This window comes from Eupeodes corollae, chromosome 2 (genome assembly GCF_945859685.1).
Source record: "Eupeodes corollae chromosome 2, idEupCoro1.1, whole genome shotgun sequence".
NCBI lineage: Eukaryota > Metazoa > Arthropoda > Insecta > Diptera > Syrphidae > Eupeodes > Eupeodes corollae.
This window is the reverse complement of record NC_079148.1, coordinates 4,256,681-4,280,824: the sequence shown is the minus strand read 5'-3', so window position 1 is coordinate 4,280,824 and position 24,144 is coordinate 4,256,681. Positions and strand designations below refer to the sequence as shown.

The 24,144-nt window shown below is 32.3% G+C and overlaps 1 protein-coding gene and 2 long non-coding RNA genes across 7 annotated transcripts; 1 reads left to right on the top strand and 2 right to left on the bottom strand.

Annotated features, from left to right (window-relative positions):
* Positions 1 to 49: 49 nt before the first annotated feature.
* On the top strand, positions 50 to 1,636 carry LOC129947959 (uncharacterized). Of its 5 annotated transcripts, none has more exons than XR_008781793.1 (5): positions 50 to 212; positions 271 to 532; positions 582 to 892; positions 967 to 1,172; positions 1,226 to 1,636. It is a non-coding gene; the product is annotated as an uncharacterized LOC129947959 (long non-coding RNA). The 5 variants fall into 5 exon arrangements; XR_008781792.1 differs by having other exon boundaries at positions 50 to 216; XR_008781794.1 differs by having other exon boundaries at positions 50 to 532; positions 644 to 892.
* LOC129947960 (uncharacterized) lies at positions 1,396 to 3,649 on the bottom strand. The gene is made up of 5 exons (XR_008781795.1): positions 3,603 to 3,649; positions 3,419 to 3,532; positions 2,803 to 3,354; positions 2,450 to 2,732; positions 1,396 to 2,384 (listed from the first exon to the last, which is right to left on the bottom strand). It is a non-coding gene; the product is annotated as an uncharacterized LOC129947960 (long non-coding RNA).
* Positions 3,650 to 9,790: 6,141 nt separating this feature from the next.
* On the bottom strand, positions 9,791 to 22,702 carry LOC129945340 (ras-related protein Rab-10). Its single transcript, XM_056055017.1, has 4 exons — positions 22,411 to 22,702; positions 12,346 to 12,545; positions 12,157 to 12,246; positions 9,791 to 12,038 (listed from the first exon to the last, which is right to left on the bottom strand). The coding sequence occupies exons 1-4, from the start codon at positions 22,535 to 22,537 to the stop codon at positions 11,844 to 11,846; spliced, it is 612 nt and encodes a 203-aa protein (XP_055910992.1). The 5' UTR covers positions 22,538 to 22,702; the 3' UTR covers positions 9,791 to 11,843.
* Positions 22,703 to 24,144: the final 1,442 nt, after the last annotated feature.

Here is a 24,144-nt window from a genome sequence, read left to right as displayed (position 1 = left end):
TGTATATTATATTTCTCTTAAAAAATAATATTAATGTTTTTAACGACAGATACAGATTGTGTTCTCAATGTCCATAGCTGCCGCAGGTGTTTACGGTGGAGGTGTCGCCATCAAAAACCATCAGCAAAAACACCACCAAGTCAATGATACAAGTACAAGAGGAAGTTTTGCCATGCAATAGTCGACCGCTAACGCCCTTTTCGATCAATTTCGTAAGTACGTATCGAAACAGTCATATCGTTGCCAACTAGCTTAATCCTCATCTTCTAGGTGTAAAGAGTACTACCAGTGACGCAAGAAAAGCAAGAATACAATCCAAAAAGTTTCAGCCTTGGCTGTAAATTAAGTGAATTCAATTCAAACACTAAGGATTGCACTGGCTTAACGGTGGCAATCATTCGGAGGCAAATGGGCTGGCCTGACAAGAATCCCCTTTAAGTTAAACAAATTCAGATCAGTCTCTCGGCGACCACTGACGATGTCGGCGAGTTGAATTCATCGATTTTCACACAGAAAATCAACATCAAAAACAGTAAGTCAACTGAGATTTCCTTATATAATGAAAATTAATTTGTTTATAGTCAAGAAAATTCAGCAGCGTCATGGCCAACGTGCCTATTAACCAAACCATCTCTATTCGCAGTGGAAGTGTTTGTGGATCAAGCGATCTCTGCGTGTCAACAATGCGAACACAATGTCATTAGGCTGGAGTACCAACCTGGACCCTTGTATTGCAAAACCGCGCGAAGATCAGTGTAACTGCGATGCAGCGGCTACTGCAGCCGCTGAGGCTGACACCGCCTGGAAGAGGTAGGTGATACGAATGCCGGTTGAGAAGGAAATTGTTGGGACAGTATAGTACCTCCTTAATGACGGGAGTCGCAAGTCATTGGTAAGCCATAAAAAATAAATTATAAATAAATTAAATACAAAACAATCTCAGCAGTTTTGTATTTACTACTTTAGAAATCCCTGCAATTTTAAGAAACTTGAAGACTAACGAAATGAAGCTGAATTCCATGTTTAGAATTAACTGGAAACGACACAAGAATGCCCCTACAAACTGCCCTTATGATGTTCCAAGAGTTGCTGCGCAAATGGTCGCGAGCCGGCAACCTTCATATAGTGAAAATATCGGATTGGAATTTGTCAACCCAAACGACTACTTCACAGTAAGTTTCTTATTAACAACAAAACAAAAGCACTAATTGATGTTTTTTTTCAGCTACAAATCAAAGCGAAGCTAAGAAGTCGATATGCCGTTCAGTTGGTTCGACGATATCTTCGAATCTCATCCATGATACGTCGTTGCGTATCTAGTTTTTAAATTAAGTTATATTTTTTTCAAAATTGTTTGTAATTGAGTATATTTTTTGTTTTTAAAATTCAATTCCATTATAGATTATAGGTTTTATTTAAAATGTATATTACAGCTAGGTTCCTAAATTTATTTCTATGTATATCTAGAAAATAATCTTTTTTTGCAAACAACTTGTTTATTTATTTTGAGCTATAGTGTAATTTTGTATATATTGTATATTCTACTGTTTCTTTGCTGACTAGGATTATTTTTATTCAAAATTATTTATGATTTGCTTTACTTTAATAATAAAGGAATTTGTTTTGAATTCAAAGATGTTGGTGCTTTTTTCTTCAGGGGTTGAATTCGGTTGAATCAAGTGAATTTTGAAGAATATATAAATGGTAATGTACAAATTTTAAATAGTTCGTTTGAGATAATTTTTGATGCTGATTACGAATCTAAACTTCGATTTTAGCTACATGTGCTCAAACTGAAGAACACCATTTCTCAACATTATTTTTTTATTTATTCAATGTACTACAAGATGAAAAGTACGAAACAAATTTAAGCGAAATATTAAAAAAATATTGTAGATTTGGAAATCATCACATTTTTTTTAAAAAAAAACTACTTCATGAATTTAGTAAGCCTAAAAAAGCCTTAAATGTATGTATGTATATTATGTCACTAATTATAAATTTGAGTACCGAATGGAATTTAAAAACATATTTGAATTAATTTCATTGTATTTAAAAAAATATATAAACATGATTAACAAACCAGGAAGTCTACATGTTTAATGATTCAAATTATTTTTTTTTTTAATAAAAAAAGAATACAATATTATTATTAATGATTTTCAATTAATGTAAAATTGAATATGGATATAAGCTAAACAAATTGTTTTTATCCATATGCTCATCATTGCCAACAAAAAGGAGACATTTAACATTTTGAACTAATAGATAGAAATGGTATGTGATGTTAGTGCTGATGAGTTAGTGTGATGTTAGTGCGAAGTTTTAAGTTCGCTATTGCTTGATATAGAACCCTCCAGCTGTGATGATTCTCATCGTATCAGCTGAAAGAAGATTTTTAATTATAAAATAAATTACCTCAAGCAAAAACATAACACTTTTCACTTACTCTCTGTTGTAAATCATTAAGCTTTTAGTGCCAGATCAAGATTGGATAGTCCAGGCTCTGGAAAAATCTTAACGACTTCAGAATCTGGCATTTTCAAAAAGAACTGATAAATAGAAAAAGGCGACTTTTTTTCTTCGTCCAGCCAAATACCATCGCCAGCAGATTTTCCGAACTTGTCTCCTTCTTCGTTGGTAACAAGAGGCAGAATTGAAATAAAGATATTGACACATTGAAAGCAATAAATCATGAATGAAGGAAGGTATTTCAATTGAATTCCAGAGACCTACAATTTAAATTAGAAAAAGCGAAAATTAAGATAGTTCTTATTTTATTATTTATAAACACATCCTCACCAACTACATCACAGAGTTCGCCAAAAAATGTAAAAGGAAGATATTCAAATGTGCATTTCTGCAAAAAAGAACATAGTGAATCAGATCAATCGTCCAATCCTCGGTGGTAGGTACTGTCTTGAAAAACTGACTGTAGATTAAATTAACTATTGTTCACATGATCAGGAAGGACTTGCATACATTGCGATCTTTCGCCTATCCGTAGCTGGCTGAAAGAAGTGCTTTGCATTGCAAAGATGGTGGCACATTACGTGAATGTGCTACTGCTTTCACACGCTGCAATTAATTCAACTTGTATTTGTATTTGGCTTGGCTATAAATGACCACCAAGTAAAGAGATTCCTCAACTTTATAACAACTCTCGAATTGTATATCCATCTCGTCAAGTGAAGCATGTCGGATAGGTTGCAAAGCAAAGTTTTTCAGACTTCTGCGACATCGCTGGAGCCGCCCCTTCTTATTCCTACAAGGTTTAAAATGAGGATATAAGCCATCAGAATAGAGCGATTTGATTGCCAGGAACAAAGTCTTGTGGAGGAGTGTAATTTTTTACTAAAAAACAAAACAAAACAATATTCATATAATTTGAGTTAAATATTAATATGAACACATTTACCTTCAATTTGTACCTATTCACTCCACAATAAATATGTCGGCGTTGCTGGCTTCCTACTCGGGGCTTTCACTTCCACTTTTATTGTTGCAACGTAATCCTTGGTTTCTTCTTTATCTGAGGATCAAATTAAATTCATTAAATTCATTATATATTTTTATTTCAATAAATTAATATTTTGTTTTACCTTCATTTGCATTATTGATACTGAATTTTCTTTTGTTTACATTTTCGTAGAATTGTCAAAATACTCACCTCGCTGTTGATTTGTCAAAACTTGACACTACTCAAATTGGACCACGTTCGCATTGCAGTTCTAGGGTGCGCTTATACTTTCAGCACGATTTTTTCTGTTTTTAGTGAAATTTTCCATAAAATACATGGAATTTGTGTGCCAAAAGCATTCAAATATTATTTTTAGCACAGTTTTCACTAAAAAGAATGTGTAAAATTCATTTTTCTAAAAATATTGCATTCATTTTTCAATTTTTGAATTCAACGGATTTCTTTTTTGAACGTCTGAGTTCACCTCATATTGTTTTCCCCCGTAATTGTGCAAACTTCACCAAAAGCCCATAACTACTACATAGAATCTGGATTTTCCCATAGTCTGCTATTACACGATGAATCTAGATGCATGCGACATCTTCGAATTCTTCTTTGTGATCCTTTCCTGTTTCTCAAGTGCTATTACACGTTGAAACTAGATTCATGAATCTATTATGACAGTTCTCTTTCATTTTTATTTCGTCATCGACTTGTTTGTTTGTCTGTTTACTTTTATTAATCGAGAAAATTTTGTTATTCTTTAAAATCAATAAAAAACATTTTGTTTTGTAAAATTTATGGGTTTTATTATATATAGAAAGGATTTATATGGACAACAATTGTAAAATGTAAACAAAATGAACTGTCCGTCGAAGTTTGCTTCTCGAACAACGAAACCATATGTAAGAGAATGGCAAAAATACGAATAAGAGAACAGAGAAACGTCAAATTGTCGCAAGGAAAATTTTACCCGTGCGACACAGGTCGATTTTCTTGCGTCTCATGTTTTCGAATTTTTTTTCTCTTTTGCACTTATGTTGTTCGAAGTGTCGCATGCATCTAGATTCATCGTGTAATAGCAGACATAAGAAATGCACGGGAGAACTAACACATGCTTATGCTAACGGGCAAAATTCTCTAAATTTAGTTTGTAGGCCGAAAGAGAGCAAACCCATTAAGTCGGGACTCTAGATAATATATTTCCTCTATGCTCAAGTGTGTGCCAGGTAGGTCGTTGTGGGATCTACGTTGGATGCCATCGAAAATTCATGGGTGTTTTATTAAACTTTTTAAAGGAGTTTCCTTCAATTGGGTATGGTGTAGAAAATAGCACGCCACTGATTTTTAAAAAGCTCTCCCATAAGGCCTGTACTGCCAATTTTTATCGGACAGATTATAGGAAGTGCAACTTTTTGGATAGCTTTCTACGTCAGAGTAATTTGGTTTTGTGTGTTTATGGACAAGGCAATATCAATGTAGAATTTGGCACATTTGGTCAAAGCTACATTGTTTGCCATGAAACATATTATCGGCGATATGTCTGAATGACAAAGCTTTTCAAATGGAATCCATAAGATGCCATTTCGATTGTTAATTGCTTTTCAAATGGACCCCATGGGATGCCATTTCGATTGCTTATAAGAACACCCTTGGTTACACCTTGACGGACTTCGAATAAATCGGAAAGCTAGCATTATTTAAAAGTCAACATGGAATTATTATAAGGTATATTTTATGACAAATGATCGAGTAAGGCATTCACGATTAGCCTTATCGAATGCCCTAGAAGTAAAGTTGGATATGGTGCAATTAGAACCATATCCAATGTTTGCCAAAAAAATTGTAGGTTTCTGAAAAAGTGTAGAACCTTTAATTGGTAACAATCAATTGATATACATTTTTATTTTAAGAGAATTCTTTAAGTGAAATCCATTAAAAATAGAGTTTAAAATCTTCTTAAAATGCAGATGTTCTATGGATATTGTTTTCAGTTAAATTTGTATAATTATGTTCTTGGTTTATTTTACACTTTTTTCTTCTAGATACAATTTAAATAATTTTGTATCTCACTTAGTTTTTGAAAATTCCTATTAGTTTTGAGTCATTTTGTGTGTTCTATAGATTTTTTATAGAGTTTTGAGAAACCTTGAATTTATGTCTCAAAATCTTGAGGTTATAGCCTTGCTTAGAAGACGGATTTGTTACAAAAACAAAAATAAATTTAAAACCGTTTTTGTTATTTTATGTTAAAAACCGTTTTAGCATAAATGACTTAATATTTCTTTAAGATTTATGTATGACATATATGTACAGTGCTATACAAAACATTCGCAACTTAAAGTTGCAGATCTTTCCATCTCATAAAAAGTATCTAAGAAAACAAACAGCACACTTCTTTGCACAAATTTAAAAACTTTACAGTATATGACGAAACAAAAAAAACAATAGTATTCAATTAAATAAAAAAAAATCGAACAACAACTTGAAAAGACGGGTTTATTGCTGTTCAAAACATTTACAACTTTGAACCATACCCTGCATTTTCTTACTTTTATGCAAGAAAATGCTAATAATTGATTGCATACCCTTTATTTTTGATAACCGCATAGAAGCAATGAAGTTATTTATACTAGTTACCGGAATATCATTCCACTGCCTTTCAGCATAAAGATCGCTCTTCCGCTTAAAAATTCGGCATCCGATTCTTCTTTTTACTATCTTCCACAAATTCTCAATGGCATTTAGGTCTGGGGACTGCGCTGGCCATTGCAAAACCCTTATCTTTTTCTCAGAAAGCCAGTTTGTGGCGAACTTTGACTTGTGTTTTGGGTCGTTGTCGTGTTGGAATGTCCAGGCAATTGGTATTTCCCAATCTGCATATGGAAGCATGGTGTTTCTAAGAATTTCAACGTAGTCTGTTGACTTCATTTTGCCCTCAACTTGTCGGATAGGTCCAATTCATTGGCCAGAGTAGCAGCCCAGACCATTACAGAGTCACCCCCGTGTTTAACTTTTCCTTTTGTATAGCTTGGTTTTAGTCTCTCACCTCCTGACATGTTGCCTTCCATCGGACCCGTGCGAGTGCATGTTGAATTTTGATTCATCAGAAAATAAGACTGTTTGCCATTTTTGCAAACCCAATTAGGATGAGTTTGTGCAAATTCTAAAGGGTTTTTCAGGATTTGGAAACCATGCAATCCGGCCTGGAGTGCGCGGCGTCTTATTGTAGATGAGTCAATTTATAACTTTAATTCAAGCTTAGCTTCTTTAGAAGATGCTGTTGGTGTTTTCCAGAAGAAATTAATAATTTGACTGACTTCTTTTGTTGTGGTACTGCGTGGTCTGCCTCCTCTATGATGAGTTATTAACTTTCCAGACTTTATTAACTGACAAATAGTACTTTTATGTATATCGTATATTTGATTTAAATATCCGTTTTTGGAATCACTCAAAATTCTTGATTTCATTTCTGAATTATACTTGTTTCCGGCCATTATAATTAAAATTTCTTTTTTTTCCTTTTTTTATTTTTAAAAACTTCTGTCTCTATCAAACACGTGGTTTATACTTGCTCAACGAACTAAGCTACAGAAACAAATTAACCAATTTCAAAATAAATCATGGCCGTCAGTTGCAAATGTTTTGCACAGCAAAATACAGTACTTTTTTTGTTAAGCTGTTGCATTTGTTATACTTATCTGTAGATTAGTGGTTTCAATTTTTTTACAGTAAGGTTGATTCGTATAAAGTCTAAAGCAATAGAAATAATTTCGTTATAACAACTTATGTTTCGAATATGTTGTATTTTTGGTTGGTGATTAAAGTTGTACATGTTTTGCACAGCACTGTATGTACATGCATTTAAAAGACCACCACAAATTGTATTTTTTAAAAAATACTCCATGAATTGAGATAGCCTCAATAGCCTTGGTATGATAATAATGTATTACAATTCAAACATTAGTTGGTCATAATATTAGTTTGATTGCAAAATGTAGTTTCACTCGAAATGATCGATATAAGCTTTGATACGTTGTGGCCATCGACCGGAATTTAAACATTTTTGTGAAAAGGGTTTTTGTAGGCACGCTCTCCAATTTCAACTACACAAATTAATCTTAAGTATTAAATTATGGACTTCCCGAGATCAAATCTAAAGCTTCCTAATGCACCTTTCTATTGTCTTTACTTTGTTCGCCTCACCAGAATTCTATAGAAGAACTGAAAAAGTATTTGTTAAACCCTTTACTAAGCCACATGCATTGCATACCACATAGTACAACTTGTTAACACTGTTTTCACATTTCGTGCTCATTTCTAGAGTTCCACAGTAAAAGACCTTTGCGTCTGTACACACAACTTTGTAGAGTGCATGAGTTAAAAAATGATCTATAGAGTGTCGACAGCCCATAATGTGTAGATGCTCCCTAATTATCATAATCATCATCATATTTCCTTCCTTACTTTTTTTAACAACATTTAAATATAAACCTTATTAGGCTACTAATATCATCGTTTGATAGGAACTATCCTTATAAAATACTCTTTTAAAATTTCAATCACCAATTAAAACATACCATTCATGCATACATACATTTTTCCATATGAAATTAAACTTTATTTATATTCTTTCCTCTGTTTTTGTTTTGTTTTTAATTTAAAAAATTCTAATAATTATTACAAAGTATATTATCATAAGTATTAGTTTCTAAACTAAATAAATGAAAAATAATGATACAAAAAAAATAATTATATATTTTTTCTCAAGTCATTTATGTTTTTGTTTTTTTATTTCTATAATTTAATTTATAATATGTATTTTTTTTTAGATTAGATCACGTTTAGAAAATGAAGCAATTAAAATAAAACAAGGAACGCTTTACAAAATAATAAAATACTATTAATTTGTTACGAAAGTGATGCATGTAAGAAGAATTATATATTTTTGAGAAAATAAAACTAAAAAACTGAAAGTTTGAAAAAAATGCTTGCCTTGGGTTGCGTTGAAAAGCGTGCACTTTAGATGAATTAATTTATGAAAACAAAAATTTTAATTTAGTAAAAAAAGAATGATTTAGAAAATTCGACTAGTTCTCGATGGCTACAACATTTTCAAATTGAATTTGGTCCTTAAAATAATACAAACGCCACTATAACAAAGTATTTAAATCAAGACTTTTGAGTCTTTTAAAATATACTCAAAGATTAAAAGTTGGATTTGATTTTTTACCTACAGGTACTTAAATTAGTTCAGCTGCAACAGCAACAGGTGTATTTTAGTTATAAAAAGCTAAGTTAAGTTGAACTAATTATTTATTTCATTCAGAAAATACTTCTTATCCGAATTGAATACTCCTTATCGGTGAAAAGTATTTCAGCATAAAAAACAGAAGGAAAAACAAGTTCCAGACAAAGATTATGGAAATTAAAAATGATATATAAAAGTACATATATCTAGCAGTCCTTTAAACAAAATGGATGGATTTTTATTTGAACAGGAAGACAGAGTAGGCTTAAATACATACAATTCAATTCATTCGATTCGCAAAAACATTCATGTCTTTGAGTTAGGTGTTACAGCAGGAATGGAAGCCAGATCTCAAAGGCAAAGATTCACTATTCGAAGATTTGTCAAAAGTGAATGGGTGAAAAATGTACCACTTTTAAAAATAATTCAATTGAAAGGCAATCAATGGAGAATTTGAAGTGATTTGTTCATCTTTTTAGTTTTCCAAAACAGCGGTAGCAATTTAAGACCTTGAAAACCAATGGATACAGAGTTCAAATGTCGTTCTGGACCGGAATGTATTATTACTTTATATAAAATCCTCAAAACAACCCAAAAACTCTGTTTTTGTCTAACATTTTTCAGATTATATTCATATTCATATTCATGTTCATATTCATGTTTATATTCATATTCATATTCATATTCATATTCATATTCATATTCATATTCATATTCATGTTCATATTCATGTTTATATTCATATTTATATTCATATTCATATCCATATTCATATCCATATTTATATTCATATTCATATTCATATTCATATTCATATTCATAATCATATTCATATTCATATTCATATTCATATTCATATTCGTATTCATATTCATATTCATATTCATATTTATATTCATATTCATATTCATATTCATATTCATATTCATATTCATATTCATATTCATATTCATATTCATATTCATATTCATATTCATATTCATATTCATATTCATAATTATTCATATTCATATTCATTAGAAAACAATAGCCTAAAGCCATAAAACCCCCTTTTCTGGTAAAACTAATATCAAAAATAAGGTTTTTACTAACCACTCAATTCTCATGTGTACAATAGCCTAAAGCCAGGAAAGAACTAGGTCCGTTAAAGGGTTCCAACACAACTAATTCACACCCCGAAGTCAGTACTTAAGCATTACATTTACCAATACTATTTTTGGACCAATCCATCGCCTATAAGGTTTCATCACATTTTTAAGTTGACGCTTCCAATAAAAGTCCATTTTATTAGGATTGTTTAGGGGCCGTTATTTGAATCCTCCAACTAACGACACATAACAAACAAAAATGGAAAGAACATATTTTTGCAACGACATTTCATATTCAGATATTTAATTTTTTGAACATGCAATGTCTAAAATGCAAGAAAGTCACATGCGAATTAAGGAACTAGCTCTAAGGCCCTGAAATAAGTTAATAACTTTATCATTCATTGTCTTGGAAAAAAAATATATTGAATATATCGTAAAGAAACAGTCTTTTTTTGAAAATAATCTGGAGTTCGAAACTTATTGCCATTGACGAACTTAAAGCTTTAAGATGGACGTTAATTGCTTAAGAAATAAATGCTCAACTGTGTTTTTAGGACAAGTGACTTTTTTATGTGAACTTCATTAAGACACTCTCTCTTTCTTTTCGGTGATATGTTTTCCTGGATATCATTTACTTCCTCTGTGGCATTGTCTTTAGTTGCGCTACAGCTTTTTAAGAACTTGAGCCATTTTTGTGTGCGATTAACGTCACGGATGGAGGTGACTTAAAGTTTGTATGCTGAATCCAAATGACTAATATGAGAAAGCACTTTCCATGACAAAAATTCTTTGACGTTATGAAAAAAGGACGTAATATGTCAGAAACTGGTTACACAGGTTCTATAAACAAGACATTAATATAAAAAAACTAAATTAGTACGATATTTAGCAGTTCTTCTAGTCTCGAATTTTTAGTGTTTTACGTGAACTTTAAGACCTTTTTACCTAACACTAAAGAATTACTCTTTATAAATTTTGTCAATTCCTCACAAGAAGCAGTAAACGTTTAAAAAAATGTAAGAGGGCACAGGCTTGAATCCAAATCTCTGGCATATATTTTCTTTTTGAACAAGCATGAATTGCATTTAAATTAAAAAAAATTAGTAGAAAAACCGGTATTTTATATTCAGATAGGAATTTATCAAACAATTCAAATATAAACAAAGTCAGGTGACACAAATTAAAAATAAAAAGATCAAGAACAGACTTCCACACCACTTCACGATTTAAATTAAAAATACTTCCCACCAAAAAAGGACTAAGTAATTTAAATATTTCTCATTACCTTAATTAGTGTCCTTGAATTTTAAGGATTGGTAGTTGTCTATGCTTGACCATGAAAACCAACCACTCGAAAGACCTTGACTTTAAAGGAGGGTTAAACAAAATATTCTCTATTTTTTGCCACCTACCTGCCGCCTTACAATTCAAATTTCACACCTAATCTGAGTTTGGTCGTTACTTTTATATGTACATAAAATGCTACTTTGTCATGATAATTATTTCCCTAGCTATGCATATTTAGAATATGAAACATATGTGCATATTTTTGTTTTTGCGTTTTTGCGTGCGAGAAGACGACATTAAAAAATTAAAAAAATAAAATAATAGTAATAAATTGAAGATGAGGAACAATTTTCTTCGTTTTGTTTTTAGGCTTTTTCCTTGTTTCATATTTTTAAAATTCTTTTTTGTTTAGATATTTTTTTTTTCATTTTTTTTGTTGCTTTTTTTGGTGTAAAGTACATATGTATTACAAATTTATATAATTTCTCTTAAATTACCGTTGTTGGTTGGTTGTTCTTTTTTTTGTTTTGTTTATTATAATTATAATTAAAGAGGATGAGAGTTAGAAAGGGGTTTTGAGTTTTTTCTGATGGATGAATGACACAAAAAATAGAATAAAATGATTTTTTGAAGTTTTGTTTTATGTTTTTGTTCAATTTTTGATGTTTTTTTTAACGATTTAACGAACGAAAACCCCGTAAACACCCATCCGCATTTAGATGGACAGGATATTTTTGTTTGTATTGTATTATGTTTAAGAACAACAACCTTTGTAGGATGGCTGACTGGTTTGTCGACGATCGACAACAACACGTTCGGGATTTTCTGCAGCTTCGCGTCCAGCAGTTTTGTCGAGAATGGCTTCGGCCAGCTCACAGAAAGCCCTTTCAATATTGATGTTTGATTTAGCGGAGGTTTCCATAAAACGAATGCCATGCTCGCGAGCGATCTGAAAGTTATTTTTTTGTTTTATTCATTTTTTCTATTTTGTGGAATATAAAAGCCATTTGCCATTGGTAATTTAATTGTATACAATTTACTTAAATGTTAATTTAAATATTACTTACCGCTTCACCGCGATCTTTACCGACTACTCGCTTTTCTGTCATATCACACTTATTGCCCAAAATCATTTTCTCAACATCTTCATTCGCATGCTAAAAAAAAAGTAAAGTAATATTTAGTTTTCAATTCTAAACATTGGAACTTATGTTGTTTTAATAATTGGTTTTCTTCCATTTTTTATTTGTACATACCTCGTCTATATTCCGAAGCCATTTAACTATATTTTCAAAACTCTTTTCGTTTGCTATATCATATACAAGCATTATTCCCATCGCACCACGGTAATATGAGGTGGTAATTGTGTGGAAACGTTCTTGACCGGCAGTGTCCCAGATTTGTAGTTTGATTTTTTTACCCCTGAGTTCGACTGTTTTTATTTTGAAGTCAATTCCTGTAGGAAGAATAAAAAAAGTGTTAATTATTAAATGTGTAAAATTATTTTACAAGTTAGTCAAATTATGTTTTCACAGATGGGATCTTAAGGAAGGGTATGAACAAGTTTAAGAAAAAAGAAACAAAAGCACTGATGGCAGTTTTTTCTTTGGATAGAATTAGTAAATGCTTTCAATTTTATTCCATTTGTTTTGGGAAGTTAAAATGTGATTCGGTTAACTAATGATCTCAGAACTACTTAAAATGTTTGAAGTAAAACTCGTTTTATGAGTTGAAGATACGATTTTCTATTCTGTTCATGTATTCCCTACAAAAATCATTAAAACAAAAAAAGAGGCTGGAATGCGACCTACACACTACATATTTTACGATGAACTTCATTTTAGTGTTGCACTTTTTCAGTTTGTCAATGGTTTCGTCAAGAAGATGGTCCAATACTATGTCTGCGATGGTGGGTGATAGTGGATTTCCCATTGGCATACCTAAAGTTTGGCTGTAAAATTTGTTGTTATATTTGAAGTAAAACACTGGACAATACATTTCCAATTGACAAAGAAAAAACAATATTCGCTCATAGACCAAACTCAACCATAAGTGCAATATTCACAAACACCAAAAAGAAATAGAATAAACAGACCAACACAATGTAGTTTACCAAATACCATGTAAAGGGAAAAATGACGAACAATGCCAAATGATATACATTGGAACAACGAAGAGAAAACTTGGAGTGAGAATGTCAGAACATGAAGCTGATATCAGAAAAAAGAGAACAGCTACAGCACTCTCACAACACATGAATGATAAAGATCATATGGCTGATTTTGATAATGCTATCATACTAGACAAGAAGAACCGCACTACCACCCGCTACAATCTAGAAAGCTTGAGAATACAACAAAAAATGAATATGACGATGAACCATAAAGAAGACATCGACAACATAAGCTCGCTGTATAGTGTTGCCATAAGAAGTGATAAATTGTGATATTAGTTTTAACTTTGTTGTGTTTTTGTTCCATTATTTAAAATTATTCGTTTATTTTTCTTTTTATTTGTGTTATTTATTTATTTATTAAACTTTTCAACAGATAACTCAAAAGTAAGAAAATAACAATAGAAATAGTTAAACACATTGTAACATATATTTTAAATCTTCAGCTAATAAATTTGAAAATCCCTTGCTGAAAAATAGCCATCGAAACGTCGGGTAACAGAAGATGAATTAGTTTTTTATTAATTGCATCAAGAATATTGATCATTAAAGCCCAATCAAAGAAACATTATATATTAAATCAAGAACTTATGATCCAACTCCCAAACACATAAAAAGAAATAGTTTAGTTTGAAAATCTAGTTTTGTTAAATAGATTTTTAGACGAAAACAAATTTTTACCAATTTAACATTTCTTAAATTTTTAAATGAATATCAAGAACCAAACATCAAATTTTACCAAATTTGCGTAAAATTTGAAAAAAAAAACGGACTATTCGATTTTTATAACAAAATTATTGAATATCGAAAACAATATTTTCTGTGAAATAAAAAAAGTTTGAAGACAATATTTTTAATTTTTGAAATGCTACATATTTGAGTCGAAATTCATTTTTTACCAACTTTGAGTAATGTTTGTTTAGGTTTTTATTTTTTATAAAAAAAACTGTCAATTAAATTTTCCTCAAAATCTTAACAGATGTAAAAAACGTTATTTTTCTATGCACAAAATTGTTTTGGAAATAAAATCATTTTGTATTTCTAAAATTTTCGAGGTGGAACATTTTTTTTTCAGATTTTTCATTTATAAAAAAACCGTTTATTGCATTTTTTTTTTCAAAAAATATACTTGTTTGGTACCACGTTACAATAATATATTGTGTACAATTTAACCCAAGTCTCTTGCGTTTTTGGTTCTCCTTTTTTAACTGCTATGGTAAAAAAATACCCACGCAATTTTCTAGAGAGCCCTTTCTGCATCTTTCTGCCTTATTATCTGTATAACAAAATTTATTTGAAGTCGATATCTCTTCTGGTTCTTGAGCTATGGACGACGAAAAAACGTAAGTACACACGCACGCACAGACATCTTTCTAAAAATCTTTTATTTCGACTCTAAGGACCTTGAAACGTCGAGAAATGTCAAAATTTTCAATTTGACAAAACGGACCCATTACAATAACTTCCTATGGGAAGTTAATTATATATATGATACACGAAATGTGAAGGTTTTTTTTTTCAACTGGTGGTAATTCAAGAGAATTGTAACTTTTAAAGCTTGTTTTTTTAAATTTTATGGTTCAGAAGCACAATCATATATGGTTTCGGAAAGTTCGAAAATACAATTGGGAAAAAAGAATTATTTCATTTGCTGTGCAACCAATATTTCTGAAATTATTGATTTATCATTATTTGATCAATGCATATCTTTGACAAATAATCGTAAAGGCAAACGGAAAATTAAGGAAAAACAATTTTCTAGAGGAAGTACCCGTGGCGTGATAGTTAGTGCGTAAGACTGTCATGTCAGAGTATTTCTTGTCATAAAAAGTGCTTTCTCAAATTAGCCGTTCGCATTCGGCTTAAAACTCTAGGACCACTCCATTCATGGCAACATTACTCGTACACAGGAAAGGTTAAGAGTTTTAAGTCACTAAACCCAATTCTCAAGAGAAAGTTGTGCCACTAAATTTTTTTCTTGTTAAATTTTAACTAAAAAATGAAAAAAAACAATCAACACAAACTTTTTTAAAAGTAGAAGACGAAAAATTAATTTACAGTGAAATATAAAAAAGAGAAATTCATAAGTTAGTTGCTCTAATCAGATAAGAAATTATAAATACTTTTTTTGAAATTGGTGCACATGTTATTAATCACTCGCATGTTAGAAGAAAAAGTAAATTCCATAGGCTACAAGCAGCTATACAAAATTGTATTTCAGACGTAAAACAATTCAAGCTAAGTATAATGATAAATGCAGATATCTCAAATCGGAGCTTTTCATAGAAAATAAGTTAGTTATCGAGTTCTTTAGTTTGCTAAAAATAGCAAAGTAAGAAATGAGATTATCAAAACGCAAATGCGAGACATGATCACATCTTATTAAACCAAAAACATACCAAATAACACTATTAAAAGCAATGTTAAACTTGTTTTTTACTTGTTTAGTCACAGTTAAAATAGATTTCAAAGCCATGTATTAGGAATAATAGTACTAACTTCTGTGGAAGTCAGAAACAGGGTGAATTCATAAGCAGTCTAGTGTTTTAATAGCGCCATAAGCTTTTCCAACTATTGAATTTTTATAGTCATTCCAGGTTAAAGTTCTGTTTAATATTACGCAAAGATTTAAAGAGGTATTAATATTCAAATGTGCGGTGAAGTAACTGTGTTAGGGCAGAAACCGGATTAAATTTGAACTAAGAAGTTTAACCTTTTCTAATTGCAATCAGTTTTGTTGAGGTTGAAAATAGCCTGATTTCGAGAAAAAGTGCATCAAAAGTTCAACTTTTCCGAAGGTTTAAATAAGGAGGGAAACCACTTTTAATGCATTTTATCTTGACGCCTACGACTCGCTAATTTCAAATATTGTTTCGATAGACGTGTACAGTAGGGTGGGCCACGCTTGTATGGAGGAAAACAAAAATTTGATTTCTCTACGGACACAGTGATGAAATGGTGCCCATCAATAGTATTAAGTTTGGCTGTCATCAGACTTTATCTTCTGCTCCGGTTTAATATTAAAGTTTACTTGAATCAATTAAAAACGACCTTTTATTCTATAAAAAATTCAAAACGTAGCACCTCTTTAATTAGGGGCAAAATCGTTTTTGCTTTCGAATTTTGGCAAAGATTTTCTGCTTTCCATCTGGTTTGATAAATCCTTGTCTGCTTAAGCTATCACACAAAGTAACTGAAGCTTCAGTCACAGCTTTTACGCATCCAATCTAAATTTCCATCTCCTTTTTGTTCAACAAACATTCTGAGATTTTCTTCAGTTATAGTTTTTAATATCGTTGGCTCAGTAATTTTGTCTTGCCAACTCAAAAGATCGTAATATGTTGAAACACTGAAATTTACCTTCGGGAGATAGAATAAACCCAATTTTTTAGCTTTAATATTAGACGAACAGCTAATTTACGAATATGGGGTTGGGGATCTTTGTTCATTGCAAGCAATAAGTTTTCCGGATGTGGAAAAAGCTGTTCCTTTGAATAACTGGATCGATAACAGCTTTTAAATTTGTTGACAGATAGCTGATTTGCTCGATGAGTTTGAACAACTGGGATGAATTTTAATAGAAAACCATACTGAAACGTAAATCATGACGATGTACGTTGCAAGGGTGATAAGATTTCCAGAAGCAGACTCTGTTGAAGCATTAAGCCGAAGAATTCTGTTGGAACGAGTTAGCCATCGTGCATGGGACATTTTGCCTGGTCATTTGTTTGTTAAATCACTAGGAATTATGCCGCGTCAATGAATGAAACTGCTTCAACTATTCTGTATAAGTATTGTTGGTCCGTGCTAATATCATCAGCGGAAAGTGCAGGTAAGTTTGTCGAAAAAGGTTGGAACTAAGTTAATGGTAGTTTTTAACTGAGTTCTTTGCCAATAACGCCTAAAAAGGTCTGTGGCCCAGAAGTACTGCCATCAATATGTTGAAAGAGATGCCTAAATGGTAGCTCATTCAAACGCAATAAACAAATGATCCACTGCAATTTCCTATTTAATCTGTTTTCCAGCATCTGTATGATTCCGCCGTTATTACCAACATTTACATTTGTGCAATCACATCGAATTGCAATTAAATTATCCATAAATATATCTACATTCATACAAAAATTGAATATTTCTTGTTCTATACACTTTGCAGTGCCTGAAGCTGTTGCAATGTAGCCTAAAAACTTCGCGTCAGGACCTTTTATCAATGAAATGTGTTCCTCAAGTATGCGTTGTCTGTATTTTATCTTTTTCAGATAAAGTTAAAGTCTGCTCTTCTTCCATCGAAGTACAATGCGGTAATCAGTGAAACAGATTGTTGTGAAATCACATTTTGCCTGGTTTTTAGTCTTTCTCGACGCAGCCTATTTTTGTCTATTATTTTGTCGGTCGAACTTCTGAGGCAATGGCCGCTCCCTCCCTGTCTGACACTCCAAATCTATCGTTTTTTTAAAGTAAAGCGAAATCAACTGACATTTTAGAAGTGCTCGCTGATTCAGTCACTAGAGCCGCCAATCCAATTCGAAAAGTTGGTCCCTCGCAATCAATGTGGACACACCCGGATTCAAATGTACTACTTAACCTTTCCGTACATGGTTTAGCTACTTTTTGTGTTTTTTCTCTTCTCGTGACGATTTTCTTTTCAGCGCTTTTGTCATCTCTTTTGTTCTGTCAACGTCAATACCTCCTATCAACATTTGCCTAGCTGTTCGCTGATCTATTATGCATTTGCGTTCCCTAACAGGTACTTTTTGGTTTTAAGTAAGTTTTGGCATTTGCAGGCCTAAATATCAAATAAGAAATTGCTTCTTACACGAAACTCTTCCAACTTTTTTTTCGGTATTTTTAGGTGAGACTTAAAAAGGTTCTTGCACTTTGAATGATATGTTTGTAGCAACACCTTGATTCGTTTCGATTCTACTGTATGAATAGAAGATTTCGGCCATATGTCTGCCAATTTTGCAACTACCAAAGCGTCTATTTCTTTATTATGTTGGTTCTTTTTTTAATTTCCCTTTCATATTTAATTTAATTTGGGTCCACTCATAAAACTGCATCACCTCTTCGTAGGTTGGCAATATGTTGTCTTTTAATTCGTCAGTATTGATGACACAAAACAAATAAACTTTTTCTATAACTTAACACAGAATGAAATCAATAATAATCAGATGTATTGAGAGCTCAAAATTACCTTTTTTCTTAAATTCAAAAGCGAACAAATGGACTAACTAAAAGAAGTGATGAATGGTGCTTTTAGTTGTTACTCGAAAAGAATGAAAATTTATTTAATATTACAATAGTAATATTATTTAGTTTTCGAAAGATTTTACCAAAAAATCAGACTTTACTTTTAGTGAAATCTGATAAAAATAAGTGAAGCAAAGGATGTGAGATTTTAAGGCAAAATTCAGCTTTTCTTCAAAACTTAAATCTACCGTGACCATTAAGCAGTTTTTAATCGCTGTTAAAAATCCAAAAAATTGAAATTCGGTCCACCCTAGTGCACAGACGCATTTGTCCTGAAGAGGTCGCTGAAAATGATTTTAGGCTTTTTGGAAACTACTTGAAAGTGTCCGCATTTTACCGGCAGACGTCGCCCAAAATGGATTTTTGGAAGTTTGGGAAACCACTTAAGATTGGTCACATTTGAAAACCCTCGACTTTGTGAGTTCGAATATGAATGTGACAGACATGCAGATGGCAGCGTTCTCTAGACACATGCGAATAAAATTGCAGATGTATTAAACAAATCTTTGGATAACAGATGTAGCCTGATAAAATATATCACAATCGAAAGCTCTTAGATAAATAAATTAGGTGGCGCATTTCTCCGTAGAGAACAAGGGCCTAGGGACTTACAACTCTTAACCATTCCTATGTGCGAGTAATTGCAGGGATGCAGTTTGTATGCCGAATCCTAACCGCTAATTTGAGAAAGCACTTTTTTATGACAAGAATTATTCTTGGGGAATTTGTCAATTTCTTGCAAGAGACAATACCCGTGAATAAAACTTTTTTAGATGGCAGAAGCAGGGATCGAACCAAAGACCTCTCGCATGACAGTCCAACGACCTAACCATCATGCCACGGGAATGCTCTTAGATACCGGAGTATAAAAGTATTGAACATTAAGTTTTGTAACCCACTGAAAAGCTGGGGATAAAAAAAAGGTGCGATAAAAAAGCGATTTTTATCAATTTAATTTTTAGTAATGGGATTTTTGGGGAAGTCACTTCTGTTATATGATAAGAGATAGAGAGAAAAAATAAGCAGTGGAAACTATGTCTTTTGTTCATATAAATTTGATTTGATAATACATTTTTGTTTTCGTTTTAATCTTCAAAAACATGTCTTTTAAACTGTTGAAAATTTCTGGAGAGACGTCTCTCACAATTCTTTCTATTGTACATACTGGAATCCGAAAAAGGTACTGAAGGCTGCCGTATCAATAACCTGTACAGATCATACAATTACCTTTTAGTTTCTCCTCCGAAAATGATTAGCGATTCATACCTTACCGGATGCTAAAACTCTTATTCTGTTACCAGTATATACGCTCGCGTACTGGTATTGCTTCACTTAATTGGGTATTTTTTTTTGAATTATGGGTTAAACGTTTTGTATCTAAAATTCAATTTCACAAACGACTGTTGAGGATCTTCAATTTGAAGCTTTCTTGAAAGAGCAGACCCCGCACCGAATTGGTTACGACGATCTACCCACGGTTTGACCGACCATTTTTTTGTAATTCTTTTTTCTTTTTTAAGAACAGTCCCGATAATTAAAGCAGCTGCAACCCTTGGCTTGTAATACATGGCCAACTGATAATATGCTAGCAGAAGAAATCTATTATATTATGTGCGTACCCTCGGCAAGAAAACTTTCAATATTCTAGCAGAGCGCTCCCGATAGCAAAATTTATAAAGTTTGGATCTCAAATGGACAGTCTCCCGCGAGTTACTCTTGGGGTTTAACTAGGAGAAGTACTCTCAAATGGACAAGCACCTTTAGACTATCATATTTAATATGACATTTAAGTAAGCAAAACAAATGGAACTTTTTATCTAAACAATAGGAACTTTTGTGAAATTCTATATTTTATCAATTTGCTGACAGTAACAGCTTTTGAAATCTTAAATCGGTGGGAAGTACAATTTTTCCAAGTCCTTAACAAATCCAATTTAGACGATGGATGTGTTGATACATAAATAAACATAGATTGAATAAACATTTGATTGCAAATATTAAAATACATTAAATGTTTTAAGTGCCAAGAAACAAAAGCTAATAAAAAAGCACAAACAATAGCAAGAAAAAAAACTATAATTATGTTTCTGTTAACTTAACATACTTATGTATGTCTCAATTAGTTTCCTATTGTTTGACTTAAAAAAAAAAAGACTTTAACTAAAACAAGCCAATTTTTTTCTAGAAACAAAAACAAAAAAATCTGTACCAAAGTCTATTTATGAGTTTTTTTTTTTAAGTCTAGACCCCCACCTTGCCAGTTGTTTGTGATATTGTGATTGTATTTAAGTATAAGCAATTTAAAAAGAAAGATGCACCACCAGAACAATTATAATAGGTCAAATATGCTATCAACGTTTTTAGCAAAATAACTTACTATGATATCTCCCCAAGATCTTAATGAATTCAAAGGCATTTCAAGAATAGCAATTCATAGAGAGGCGACTCTCATTATTATCATTACGCGTGTTCAATACAAAAACATTCATTTGAATGCAATGCTTCTCCATTTCGTGCCTCTGATGGATTTTGTTATAATTTTGCATTTTTACAAAAATTACAAGTGTTTGTTTGAATATAAGGAAAAAAGCAGGGGAGTGGCTCAGTTTGAAGAAAAACAAAATAACTGATAAAAAAATTAAAAAAAACATATCATATCATTTCCCCAAATGAGCTAATTATTTACTTTTAGAACAAACAAACCATCACAAGCGTGTAGCTGGTAGCGTATAGCGTGAGCTTAGGAATTCATTCACTCGCACTATCACGATGGCGGCGGCGATGATGGTTTTGGAGCTTACCCCTTTCGTCTCTCTAAGTCTAAACCCATTGAAAAGTCGAAGATAAAGAATTCATGTTCAAAGTAAATGATATCACCACCGTCTGTGGCCGTTTGCGTCTCTGGCCTGCTCACCAACAAGAAGCTCTATTTCTTATTATTAATTGATTATTATTATTATACTATAGAATGTTTATTTTTGTAATTCCGCCGTAAAGAAAAGGCCGATTAGGCTATAAATGCGATCGAAAAACGAGAGTTTTGTAAGGAAAAAATTGTCATAACTGGTTTGAGTTCGTTTTCATAGTAAAAACTTAAAATGTAGGTAGCGACAGTCGACAGACAGAAGAGACGGGAAGGGACAGGAAGAGAAGGCAACAACGTCGATGAAAACGTAAACGACGACAATACGTACGGAGTACGTACATTCAACAGTTCACCCCAGCATGGCGATGTTATGATGTTGACCTCTGTGACATCAATCAAAGTAGTCGCTCCTCTCACCTCCTTTCCACCCTCTCAACACAACAAACTGCACTTCAATGATCTATCAGCGACGACAACGGCTGGGAGACTGTTGTCAATTAATTAAGATCGAGAAGTCAGGGAAGGAAGGAAGGAGCAATACAAAATACAAACTACAAATTAATGTGGAGCTCTCTTCCACTTAAAGATGAATGATACACGAGATGCTATAGACTTGGAAGTGGAATTGGAATTGATCTGCAATGCCAATTGAGTTTTTTTTACAGTTTTTTACAGCAAAAAGTAACAATGAATAAAATAAAAGCCCAGAAAATTAGGAACCAGTTTGATCGTTCATACAAAGGGTAACAGCCCTTCTTCTGTTTTCTGTCGAAGGTTTTTCCTCGATACATAATATTTGTTTCTTTTCTTGTATTTTTGGAAAAACATGTCAAAAAACAACAGCAGTCATGACATTCGATAAAAACCACTTATAATTGGATATCCCGATGGTTATGATGGGCGTTGGGTGGACGGAAGACACGATACACACCGTCTTGCAACTTCCAGCTCCACCCTTTGTCCTTTTATTTAATTTGATTGAAGGAAAACATAAAACCTTCTTCCTGCTTAGGTTTAGTGCTTATTGCTTACCTATTGTTGAGATGAATGTCGATGTAAATGCATCGTCAGAGAAACGAAACAAAATGCAAGTTTTCCCGACACCAGAGTCACCGATTAGCAATAATTTGAAGAGTAAATCGTAGGTTTTCTTTGCCATTTCGAAGACGGGAGTGTTTAAAACTTTAGTTTTTGTTTCTTTTAGAATTTATTACAAAAAAATATTGGTTTGGTTTTCTCAAGAGCGAAAGAAGAAAAAAGTCTCTGTGAGTGATACGAATACGACGACGGTACGAACAACGAAATTTTTCTTGTCTTGTAAATTTTTGTAACAATGACTCAAATGTCAGTTTAAGTACGAGTATTTAATGGGTGAGGGCGCTTTTGTGAGTTGAAATTTTTTGTTTGGTAGAAGTTGGTGTGACTGATATCAGCTAATTTCTGAACCGCAGCATATGGAATTTCCTTGCACCCACAACATATGTGGTTTTTTAAACAAGAAATTTAAAAATAAAATTGCAGGCACTTTAAACTTAATTTTGACAGATGTGTATAAACCTTAAGTTAAAGTACAATAATAAGAATAAAAATAAGGTTGCAGTTTAATGGTAGGTTCACATGTATGATCTATAAATTTCAGAAAATTCGCGAGAGGTGGATATATATCGAAACCCTAAGCAGGATTGCGTACACAAGTGGTAACCCTTTTTTACTTCCTATAAACCGGTTTCTGATAGCTAGTTGACAGCTGTCACAAACATGTGTTTTGTTGTCAACATAAAATTATTATATTTCTGACTTTACAACCTCAATTAGTTTTCTAAATGAAAACAATTTAATGATTCTTCATTTATTTTTTATAAAATCAATCAATCAATTTCATAAATTTTTTTACATAATGTTATATATTCGTGCCATAGACATAATAAAGGTAGTATCCGTAGTGTGGTGGTTGGTTTTGTAGAGCTGTCACGCTAGAGGTCTTTGATTCAGTCTCTGACTATAACACATTCATTTAAAGAAAAAACAGTTTTCACGGGAACTGCCACTTGCGTGGAATTGACAAATCCTTCAAGAGTAATTCTTGTCATGAAAAGTGCTTTCTCTTATTAGCCGTTCGAATTCGGCTTAAAACTGTAGGTCCCCTCCATCCCTAACAACTTTAATCTCACACATAAATGGTTAAGAGTTGTAATTCACTAGGCCCTAGGTCCCAATGGACTGCTGCGCCACCTAATTCATTTTAATTTTTGGATATAATAAAGATTCTTCACTTTGATGTCATCTATTCCTGCTATATCCAGTCCATGTTCCCATACAAAAATCCCCCTTAAAAGTGGTTCCACCTATACTTTCCCGCTTGTAAGTTTAGTGTCCAAAATAAGAATACATTTTAAAACACCATGACTTTTTTCTAGGCACCATCAAGATTTTTTCAAAGAAACTAAGGGCATCTATTATTATTATTAAAATATAAAAATCGAGTTCAAAAGATTCTTCATATTTCCGCTGAAACTTCAAAAGGGCTGGTAGCGTTAAGCTTCTGATATTTCATGCTTATTTTTCAAGCTCTAAAAACTGGTAAAACTCATATTTTAGACAAACCGCTGCATAGAAGCACTTCAAAGCATCATCAGCGTTGACATTTTAGATGTTTAAAAATGTGGAAATAAGTTTTTAGCTCTTGAAAAAATGAACACACAAATCTTTTTAACATAAATAATGTTTAAACAAAATCACTCCTAGGCTGGGTTAGATTCAATTGAC

Excerpts from the sequence above, each read along its gene's own strand:
- LOC129945340 (XM_056055017.1), bottom strand. The coding sequence starts at position 22,537 with ATGGCAAAGAAAACCTACGATTTACTCTTCAAATTATTGCTAATCGGT. Across the intron at positions 12,546-22,410 it reads GACATTCATCTCAACAATAG|GAATTGACTTCAAAATAAAA; the intron begins GTAAGCAATAAG and ends TTCTTCCTACAG. Across the intron at positions 12,039-12,156 it reads GTAAAGATCGCGGTGAAGCG|ATCGCTCGCGAGCATGGCAT; the intron begins GTAAGTAATATT and ends AATAACTTTCAG.